General features: G+C 36.8%; 1 protein-coding gene across 1 annotated transcript; it reads right to left on the bottom strand.

Moving 5' to 3' along the window:
- Nucleotides 1-3,230: 3,230 nt before the first annotated feature.
- On the bottom strand, nucleotides 3,231-7,867 carry LOC107625225 (zinc finger CCCH domain-containing protein 40). Its single transcript, XM_016327811.3, has 5 exons — nucleotides 7,522-7,867; nucleotides 7,089-7,356; nucleotides 6,125-6,394; nucleotides 4,720-4,943; nucleotides 3,231-4,446 (listed from the first exon to the last, which is right to left on the bottom strand). Exons 2-5 carry the CDS (start codon nucleotides 7,191-7,193, stop codon nucleotides 3,561-3,563), a joined length of 1,485 nt encoding a protein of 494 aa, XP_016183297.1. The 5' UTR covers nucleotides 7,194-7,356; nucleotides 7,522-7,867; the 3' UTR covers nucleotides 3,231-3,560.
- Between the last annotated feature and the right edge of the window lie 3,778 nt (nucleotides 7,868-11,645).

The following is an 11,645-nucleotide window of genomic DNA, read 5'->3' as shown; positions in this document are numbered from 1 at the left end:
AAGTATGGAATTCCTACTGATCTTGAATCTGACTTCCTTATCTAGAAGAATCTTTCCCACCATGTTGAAACAGTCGGCATTGAATCCTGGGCTCGAGTTGGGTTTGATACTGATGATCTTTCCTTCTATGAAGTCGGTCCCATAGTTATCCATGTTGCTTTCAGTTTGGGATGGTGATGGTTGTTTATTGGTGTCGATGAAGGTTGGTGAGGAGGTTTGGATAAGACATAGTTTATATTCCTGTTGTTAATGTTGTTAAGCTTGTGTATCGATTGAGAAGGGGCTAACACGGTTAAAATTTCAGGGATGATTAAGCTGATGCTGAGCGGTGGAGACTATGACGGGTTTGGATCATTGATACTGGAGGAATGCATTGAAGATGTCTAGAGGTTTAGTAGTGTGATTAAAGGACGCTTCTAGGCTTAAAGACGAGGTGCAAATAAAGCATATAGTTGTAAGCTGGTAAATGCAGGGAACCTAAAGTTCTAAGCTCTAGGGGTGGCAGTGGGGCGGGTAGGGGCGGGTTTTTATCCTACCCGATCCGCCCCTCCGTCCTATTATTCATTTACTACCCGCTCCGTTACTATCCGCGGGTATCCACCCCACCCCTACCGTCCTTATAAAAATTAAATAATTTTTATATATTCATATATAAATTAAGACAAAAACTTAAAATTCATAGATAAATTAAACTACAAACATAAAATTCATACAATGTCATTAGCTCAAATAACTTGAAATTAAAAAAAAAAGTGTTAGATCACTACAAATTTAACACCATAATAAAGAAATTACAATATTAGATATAAAGAAAACTTCAACTCTTATTCTTGATCACTTTCAACATCTTCATCATCATTAGAAGTTTGCAAATCAAGATTTAAACCTGAAAATAAAAGAAGGTAACAATAACAAATTAATTAGTACTAATTACTATGTAAAAAATTAACATAAATGAAGATTAAACAATATATCACCTTTACTTTCTAAAGGTGCCCACAACCAAAATGATCAAAAGAAACAGTCACTACAACACACTAAAATAATTTGAAATGGGAAAAAAAAAATTAGAAAGAACGGAGGGTAATAGCTATCAGCTTGTCCTCATAGAGAAGCATTTGTAGTAAATGCTACTCAAACAAACACACGCCTATGCAGGTAATATCATAATATGGATTTGGTGATCCTCTAACGTGAGCATAGTGGTAATTTAGAAATGAGAGAACAATCCCCATTGCAAAGATATATAATTTATCCCTTTATTGATTAGAATTCATTTTACTATATGTTCAGAATCGGGGATGTACAACGTGTCTGGCTTTGCTATCTTCCACAAAATGTAGAACAATAAAATCATGTAGAAAAAATAAGACTAAACATAAAACAACAACAAACACTGCTTCTCATATTATTACTCTGAGAGCCATAAGGTAAAAGGACATTGACTCAAGAACAACAAAATTTTGATGGCTCTACTCTAGGAAACACTGAATAAAAACAATAGTATATATAAATAATATACATTTCAGAGCTCAAGTTTTTAAAAGGATTGAAGCTAAAGTTTAGGAGGAAAAAACAAAACTTTTTGGTTTAGTTTGATTAAACAGAAAAATATAAAGGGTGAAGCTTCAATAAATGAATAAATAAATAAAACAACAGTGGAATTATTATATCATCATTCAACAGGATGAAGCCATCAATCTCAGACTCAGAGTAACAAATTCAACAAAAACAAAGGCTTAGAGTGAGGAAAAACCGCGTCTCCTATAACAATATATCCACTGGTGAATTGTGATCAACTCACACCGTCACTTCATAGCTCAATTTCATAATTTAATTTGTTATTTAAAAAAAGGGAAAAATGATTTTTTTTAATTGAGCCAACAAACACTGATTGTTCCCTGAATCAAGCTATTTCAACCCACCAAACTTAGTAACAAACTCAGGAAACCCCCCAGAAAATCTGTTATCACCCAAATTAAAAAATTGAAGAATCTTACAAGAGTTACACAATGCAGGAATCTACCCGGTCAAAAGATTCTATGGACTGAATTTTAGATTTTCTTTTGAACATCAAAATTAATTTTAGTTTTATCTTAACTATTTTAACATAAAACATAAATCATAAAAATTAAATTTAAAAAAAAAAACTGAAGATGCACATCAGCGGTAAGTATTGAGCAAGAAGTGCTTAGTGCTTACCAGTCACCAGAGAGACGACGACGGAGGAAGGAGGGACGACAAGGTGAGCAGAGACCAAAGACCGCAGATCGGAGAGGCGAGTCGGCGAGGACAGTGACGGCGAGAAGTGGGAGTGACGCCGGCGTGAGCTCCGTGAGGGACAGCGGCGAAGTGACCGAGGTGAATGAGGAGGGTTGGTGTCTTGGTGAGCGACGGTGAATGTGACGAGGCCGACCGACTACAACGATGGGACGAGCTGTGACGGCGACTTACTGGCGTAACTGAAGAAGAGTGACGAAATGAGTTCGCTAGGGTTGAGAAAGGAAATGAGTGACGGTGAGAAACTATTGAACTAACCCTAATTTCTAAAATTATATATATATATATATATATGCACTCTGGGGCGGGTTTAGCCTAAACTCGACCCCGCCCCACCCCGCTCATCCACCCGCCATGCTTCAAACCCGCCACGCTCCGGGTCGGGTTTAAAACCCGCCCGACCGGGTAGGGGCGGGGAAGGTACCCGCGGGTACAGGTATTGCTGCCACTCCTACTAAGCTCCTCTCCAGTTGAGAGGGAATTTCCCACTACCAGGGAATCATCACACACGCTTCATTATGCCCAATTAACCTACAGTAGTAACAGAAAGATGGTAACCTGAAGTCCACCAAAGCATATACCTTTTGTTTGTAGGCATTGTTAAGGATAGGCTTCTTGCGTGCATGTTCTCGTCTAAAATCAGGAGGGAATAATAGTAGGGCCCTTTTTTCTTGTTGCATGTTGCAGTTATCATTCCGGTCATTTTGAATGGGCTGAATTCAATACGATACATCATCGCAAAGAAACAAAATTAAACAATAAAGAACGAAGAATGCAGAAATTTAAATGGAAAAGCAAATTGTAAATCAATCTTTTACAATGTAAATTATACAAGACCAAAAAATTTCGTTGCATCTTTTATCTAGGGAGACTATCCATCGCTTCCCTACCCTTGTCACTAATCAGTCTATTTCGTCGGAATTTTGTAAAAGCATCAAATATTACAGTTCTAGATCAACCAATACCTACCATTCTTCTCAAATTATTTGAAGGTAAAAACCATTCTTGTTCACCTAAGATAACACATTATGATTTACCACCAAGTAATCCTAAGGCAGAGCACCGCAACAGTCAGCAACAAAGCCAGAAGTTACAAAAGCACAAAATCAAATCATGTAACAACTTGTTCAAGCCACAAGGCTATGTCATGCTATCTGAAATAGCAAATTGACAACCTGAGCCAAAATATCTTCCCTAACATGATCAGTTTGGGAATAATTAAACATAGTTCTAGAACACAAGTATATGGGTCCTCTAGAACACAAGTATATGGGTAAATCTCACTGCTGCTGTGACCCTGATGCTGATGTTCCAGCTTCAGCTGGTGCAGATCCAGAGCCAACCTGTCCAGATCCTGTTTGTGAAGAACCTGGCTGCATCGGATGATGGTGATATGGATGATTTGCAGCTGGTGGCTGAGATGGCACCATTTGAGAACTATATGGTGGTGGATACTGCTGATAGGGGGGAACTGGTGGCATATAACCATATGGAGGAGGATAATACTGATGAGGAGGCTGATGATGATATTGGCCAGGAGGAGGAGGAGGCATCATTGGATGGGTATAATGTTGTTGCATTTGTGGCTTCTCCGTACTGGGTTTGTTCTCACCTGATCCACTAGGTCCACCAGGAGGACCCTCTTGAGATGGAATAAGAGCACCCATTCTTTGAGGATCCATTGAAGGGTAATAGCTTCTTTCTTGCTGAGGAGGAGGTGGATTGTTATAGTAAGGCATTCCTTGGCCTAGATCCTGGTTCTGCTGTTGCGATATAACTGCACGAGGCAACAACCCACTGTGAGCCACAGCTGCTTGCTGCCTTGCTTGATCAGAGCCATCTGACTCCGGTTTTGCTGTCTGAGGCCTGCCCCACATCAGCTTTAGCCTTAGGCCTTTAATAACCAGCTTGTTGGATAGTTCTTCGGCTGCCTTTTCTGCACCTTCTCTGGTTGTATAGGTTACAAAAGCACAAGCCCGTTGAAGAACCATTTTTATAGATTCAATTTCACCATGCGCATAGAAGTGATCCCGCAAGTCCTGCTCAGTGACCCTAGCATCAAGTCCACCAACATAAAGGGTTTTGATGCTCTCATCCTCGGGAGCCTCCAGAGACGTCATCTCTCCAGCCTTGCCAAGTAGCTTCAAAGCCACAGGATCATTGACACTACAGGTTTAGAAACATGAAAAGAAAAAAAGGTGGGTGCATCAAAAGAGTGAAATCTAAACAGTGGGTCGTCATGGAGAATAACCAGAACACAAATAGACGAATTCCTGATGATCAACTACCTCCTCAATGATGGACAATCCTCAAATTTATGCTAATGTTAAGGACATTAAAGGGAACAGTAAATAAATAACTGGAAGAAACAAGCAATTGAAAGAGACATCATATAAGGAAAACCCATCATCAAATGAGGGAACCATTAACCATACATACCCATAATAACGATCTTTAATATTTTGTTGAGACAGCTCCCCAGTTACTGGCATCTCATGCCGATAAGGGCATTCAGCTCCTCTAGTACATTCACCCCTTATGTAGAAACTGCAAATATGTGCCCGGTTTCTTTTGTAATATGGTGTTGTCCTTTGTAGCTTCAAGATAGTATCATTTGGGCGTGCTTTACCATAAGAAGATTCGTAATCTATACCAGCTCTAGCCTGCACCATACTACATTCTTAGTACACAGATCATCATCGACTAATCACCTAGTCAAACAACGAACATAATTTTAAAACTCAAAACTATGGCTTAGTTTGGTAAAGTTTTTATTTTTTAAAAGTAGTTTATAAAAACTAGCTTTTAAAAAATAGCTTTTTAAAAAGTGTAGTATTTATATTTGGTAAATCAAATTAAAAATAACTTTTAATAAACACAAGTAGCAACAATTACGTTTGGTAAAATAGTTTTTAAAATTTAAAAATGCTATAAAGGACATCAATTTAAGTGTTAAATTTGAAAATTAATTAATATATGAGGTTATATTAGACTTTTAAATTTTGAAAAGTACAAGCCAACTTTGAAAACCTCCACCTTAGTTGCTTTCAAAAGTACACCCTGATCTTTTAAAAGCTGCAAGCACAAGCACATGGTCTTTTTTATTTACCAAACACAAAAAATGAGGAGCTTGTATTTTTAAAAAGCACAAGCACCTTTTCGAAAAACTTTACCAAACCAAACCTACATTGACTGAAAGCAGTAAAGAAGAAATTATAAACTCGAATAGCCAGTGCAAATGAAGATATGAAAAATCAGAGTTCTATGGTTGACGATTTTGCAAAATCAAAAATCACTTTATCATGCTTCAATTAGCAATGCCCTAAGCAAGAAAGTGTAATGAAGCATTTCATATGTAAGGATGACATCAAAAACAACTCGAAAATCCTATAAAACCATGTTTGCATGAATTTAGAAGTCACAAAGAAGTACGAAGATATAATCATGACAATTGTGCTTTCTCTAGGGCTCCATTTTCCATTGAGTGGATTTTGCACCATTTTAATATACAAGAGAATTCAAACAGTTTTGGTACAAGCAGTAAAATTCCAGTAACAACAGTCCATAGGCAATACGCATCATAGTAGCAAAAACAGATTTATTTTAAAAATGCAAGGATCTATGGAAGGGCATATTCAATTTAGGTTCAACTCAATAAACTAGAAATTGAAATATTTGATTAACCTAACCACAATTTATATGCAAACTAAACCAATAAACATAACCTTAGGAGCAAACTATGTAATCATTTAACAAATAGCTGAAAAACATCATTACATTTCCCATTTTCATTTATGTTAACTTATTATCAACTATAGGTATGACTTATAATGAAAAAGTATACCTTGCGGTCGTGCTCTTCAGCAAAATACTCCCTATTGACATCACTTTTTGGAATGGCATCATTGGAATCAATACTGAGAGCTGTGTCACGGACTTGAACTGGCAGCCCGTATTCTAGATCCAGAAGACACACTTGACAGACATTTTTCAACTTACTACATGTCTGGCAGATCTCAGTCTTTTTATACCTCGCATCCCGACCAGGTCTCCATCTGAAAACAGTAAATGGCCGTGTACAAATCTTGCATTCCTTGTCATACTCAGCTCTTGTCTGCATCCAAATACCCACACGTACAATACAAAGCAATTAAACAAACAATCAAGTTTCGGTTTAAAACAGCTGACATCTAAAATCAACTCCATTTATTTATGGAAGCCCCCTCACCGGGGCATAAAAAATCGGTATGGTGTTGTCCTTATTAACTCCTCCATGGAGAATAAAGTTAATGCTCCATGATATCAGATATAATAAATATAAATATAATATATACACCATTGCACTGGCTCAATAAAGTTATAAATTTAATAATGGACTCTGAAATTCATCATGCCTCCATACTTGCTGAAATATAAAACAAAGGGTACCTTAGGTTTTTTTTTTTTTTTTTTTTTGGGGGGGGGGGGGGGGGGTAAGGGTAAATGGGGTGGAAAGCCAAGCATACCCTAAACCACTACATTTTGTTTTGTTCCAAACCATAAGAATCCAAAATCTTACACTCCAACTAATCAAGCTCAACTCAATTTGAGCCTTCCCCTGCTAGTTTATTTTCCCTCACAATTATAGTTTATTTAAGGAGAATATAGGTTTATTTAAGGAGAATAAACTATATGTTATATAATGAGGTCTCGCAGATCTAACCCAACTTCTCAAGAAACCACAACAAAATGAAATGAAATAACAGTATCACATTCCCTTTCAATATTGGTAAAGTAGAGGAATTGAAAGGAACAGAGTAGAGACGAACCATTCGAACGTAAGGGTTGTCGCCAAGGCAGGACTCGCAGATGATAGGGAAGTCTGCGCGCTCCCACCCGTCAGCTTCATGGTCCCTCAGCAAGCGGTGCGCCATGGACGTCGGATTTCGATTGATTGGATGGACGGTCCTCGATTAGGGTTTGGGGGGTTTTGATTCGCAAACAGCTACGCGCTCTACTTTTCTCGGAGAACAGAATGAGGAAAAGGGAGTCACCGTAAGAGATTATTGGGCGCGGTTCAAATGCTCCACTTGTAACCTGAAACAATTAGGGTTCAGTGCTCCATTTTATTTAACCGGTGAAAGATATATTTAAAGTTAACTTGATGTATATTTACAATTTAATAGTTCCAGGAAAAAAACAAACACATAAACAAACAAAGAGTCCTAGCCGGAGCAAGGGGTCGTAGGACAAAGGACCTACCGGAACTAAGGCAGCGGCGGAAGAACGACACAGCCGAAGCGACGGTATGAAGCAAGGATGACGGCAACGGGAGGAAGCGTAGAGGGCGACGACTGAAGCATGGGAAACGGCGGACCCAGACGAAAGCAAGGGAGGCGGCAGAGCGAAGGCCAGCGGCGGCAGAGTGAAATGCGCCGTATCAAAGAGAGAGAGATAGAAGAGAGGCGCTGTAGAGGGAGAAGGGAGGACGAGAAGGGGTTGGGGTTGGGGATGCGGTTGGGACTTGGGAGCGTTAGGGTTAGGATCGGTTCCCCCCTTTGGTTATGGGTCCCGTTTTTTTAAGTTCTTTAAAAAACTTAATAACCATACCGGGACTCCGGTTTGTCCGGTTCTGATGCAATTTTCCCGGTTTTTGAATTTAGTTGTTATCCGTATGAACTAAGCTTACGATAATCGAATCGGTCAATAAATCAATAGAGTGGCTAATTTAATGATTTCATAGTCCAATTGGAGTTTAATAGATTTAATTAAATATAAAATAAAAATATTAAAAATTTAATATATAATATATAATTTGGTTTGAAGAACTGGTTGTTGTATCATAGCAGAGAGCACCCGTTCAAGTTCTTTTCGGGACTTTGGTGGATATGGCGAGCAAGGAATAACGACATCTTTAATCCCCATGAAACTTAGCCTCCGGAAAAAGTCATTTGTCTGGCATTAACTTCAGAAAAGGAGCTTAGAAATATTTTTGAATTACAACGTATGTCCCTTCCCTCTACTCTAAATGGTTTTTGGAATCCCCCATCCATTGGTACTTTTAAGATTAATTGTGATGCTAGTTATTTTGGTTCGGGTGATAGTGTTGGTTTTGCTTGTGTTATTAGAGATTGTAATGGGAGCTGGCAAAGGGGGTGTTTGGGAATGATTGAGAGTAATAGTATTCTTCAAGGAGAATTGTTTGCTATTTGGAGAGGATATCTCTTAGCTTGGGATGTGGGTCAACGAGATGTTATTTGTGAGACGGATTGTGTGGAAGCATTTAATCTTGTTACTCAAGATGGTTTTGGGTTTATTGATCCACTGGTGCTCAAAATAAGAGATATCATGCATTGGAATTGGCGTGTTGACTTTCGTTTGATTATGAGAGATGCAAACACGGTGGCAGATACTATGGCAAAGATGGCGATGAAGTTACAACTTTCGCATGTGGAGCTTCTTTCACCTTGGAAGGAGTTTAAGAGTAGTCTTAAACGGGACTGTCCCTCTATTTAAGCAGTTCCTTGTTTTGTTTCTTTTGTTTTTCTTTGTTTAATTTATTTCAGTCACCAAAAAAAAAAAAATATATAATTTTAAATATTTAAATTTAATTATTCTATGCTAATAAAATCTAAAACTTCACAATTTTACATAAGAAATTATTCATAATTTAATATTAAAAATTTTCAAATAACTTCAAATATCAAAGTTTATAAATAAAACAATCAAACACATGAAAGACAAACACATAACAAACAAGTTTTTAACTAATCAATTTTTTTTAGAAGAACTCGTTTGGAATTTTCAAACAGCTATATCTTGTGGTTCTTGATCACTTTATGATTTATGATTGTTCTATTTTCAATACAGCCAAAAAATTAACAAATAAATTGAACAATTCTAACAGAATCAACAAATAAATTATTTCATCTTCAACATACAACCAAAAAATCAACAAATAAATTGAACAATTCAACAGAATAAACAAATAAATTGAACAATTCAACAGAACCAACAAATAAATTGTTCCACATTCAACAGAATATTCAACTCAACTATTATTCCAGAAAATTAGCAACTCAGGAAAATGCAGTATTAACAAAATCCCTATACTCTGCAAGGCAGCAACTCGGAAATAAATTGAATAAGCAGAAATAAATTGAACCAGTAGCGCTTACCGACAGCGAGGGAGGAAGGGAAGTCCTGGCGACGGAGGAATGGGAAGAGACGACGATAGAGAACGGGAAGTGAATTCGGATAGAGAGCGAGAGATCACTCAAAGAGGGACGTTGAGTTCGGACACACACACACATTTAGGTTCTTCCAAGGAGATGGGTGTTTCTGAATTCTGAGAGTGAATGGCTGAATCATTTTTAGGGTATATTACCGAAATAGTAATCCTAAAAAACCTGACCGATTCTGGTAATTTTATCAGTTAACTACCGGTTCGGATGGTTTTCAACCCGATTTTTTTACAAGACGGTTTTTAGTGTCAACCGAACTAATCAGATGACCAATTTCTAGTTAACCCGATCGAACTGGCCAGTCCGGTTCGATTTTCAGAACAATGGTATATACCAAACGAAAAAGCGCATTGCTTCTTTATTGGATTACCAATTTTTTTTAACAATGCTAAAGATGGCTAGTTCTATGGTGGGAAAATTATTTTTGGGTCTTTTAAGCTGCATTTGAAAGAAAGATTGAGACTGGGAGATAAAGACGGAAAGACAGATACTTATGTACTATTTTTGGTGTAAGATGTACAAGACTAAATTATATCTCAGTATTTCATTTGGTTCAAAATCAATACAGAGACTAAAATAAATGAAATGGCTAAATTACTCTAACTATTTAAAATGAAAAAACACAAGAAATTCATAACCTAACATTACTGCCATCCCTTTTCCCTTTCTCATTTGTAAATTCCAGAACTTCCTCATCAGATAACCCCCATTTTGCTAGCGTCACTCCCCTTCTCGGTGTCGAGTGTTTCCGACGAGGAAGCCTTGCTACCATTTCTCTAATTCTACAAATAGGTTACTCTCTTTCTCTCTCTCTCTCTCTCTATCGATCTCTTTCACTCTTTGTTGCCCTCTGTCCGTCTCTCTCTCTCTCTCTCTCTCTCTCTCTCTCTCTCTCTCTCGCGCTATATCACCACTGTTTTCATTTTTTATGTCTTCTCCATCCCTCCTCTTTTCATTTTTATTTGTCCTGTTTTCATATGGTTCCTTTTTTAATATGTTTTTTCTGTTAGTTGTAAGTGATAGAAGAGAATCTATTGATGCTTTTGTTGAATATTGAGATTGAGTAGAAGTAGAATCTTGCGAATAGATCTGTCTTCTTTGTTTTCCACAGTAGGTTCCTTTGTATCAGATATCAGAGTTATGTATTGTGGTGTATAAGAATTTGTCTTGCTTCTTTAAAGAACAAGTGTTTTGCATGTGTGTGTTATTTTATTTTTTCAAGTATTAGATTTTTAATAGATCAAAAGATATAAAATTCCTGGTCATAGATAATCAAGCGTGTATTTTCTATTTCCATTTATTTTTCACAAAGAGAATAAATGGATAGCCAATAGAAATTAGTAACTCATGCAACCTTTTTCAGCTTCATATGTTTAGTTTGAATGAAGATTTGAATCGAATGCTAGTATTCATAACAGATTTGTGTTGAATGCTAGTATACAAAACAAATTTAAATAATGAGTCTGTGTTAGGACTAATTAAATAGAATGCAAGTATTCCAAATAGATTTAAATTTAAAAGAATTTAAGAATGGAATGTGAGTATTCATAATAGATTTGATTTAGAGTTTGTTGTGCACTACCACATATTGGCTGTTACTTTGGCAAAACATGTTCTTTGGGTTAAACATATCATAAATCATGACTTCAAACCTCTTTATTTTTTTCTGAATGTTGTTCTGTGTTTTGTCAACTTTGACAAGTATCTTAGTTTATTTAACAATGGCATCTAGAAGTAGAATATCTACAAATATTTCCTATAGCAATAGCAATTCTAATGTAATGGGAGAACGTTTTTGTAATTATGGTTTGAGAGTTCTGTTAGAAGTCTCAAATAGTGTTACAAACCCAGATAGAGAGTATTATGCTTGTTCTGTGGGATGATGTGGATGGTTTAAATGGGCAACCCTTCTAATTAAGGTTAAAGTATCTAACATTTTGAAAGAGGTGCTGAAGATCACTCTAATGATGTTAGTTCTAAGTTGAAGATGAATGAACAAGTTAGAAAATTAGAGAGTAAAATTCTATTACTGAAAATGTTAGCATGTTTTCACATTTTGGGTTTTATAGTTTATATGTTTCTAATTCTAGTGTTGTTTTTAAAATTTTAATAGGAGTTTTGGATTGTATTAGGCATATGAAC

The sequence above is a fragment of the Arachis ipaensis genome, chromosome B2 (assembly GCF_059453495.1).
Source record: "Arachis ipaensis isolate K30076 ecotype BB chromosome B2, ASM5945349v1, whole genome shotgun sequence".
Classification (NCBI taxonomy): Eukaryota; Viridiplantae; Streptophyta; class Magnoliopsida; order Fabales; family Fabaceae; genus Arachis; species Arachis ipaensis.
The sequence above is the reverse complement of the archived record's forward strand: the minus strand, read 5'-3'. Positions and strand labels throughout refer to the sequence as shown.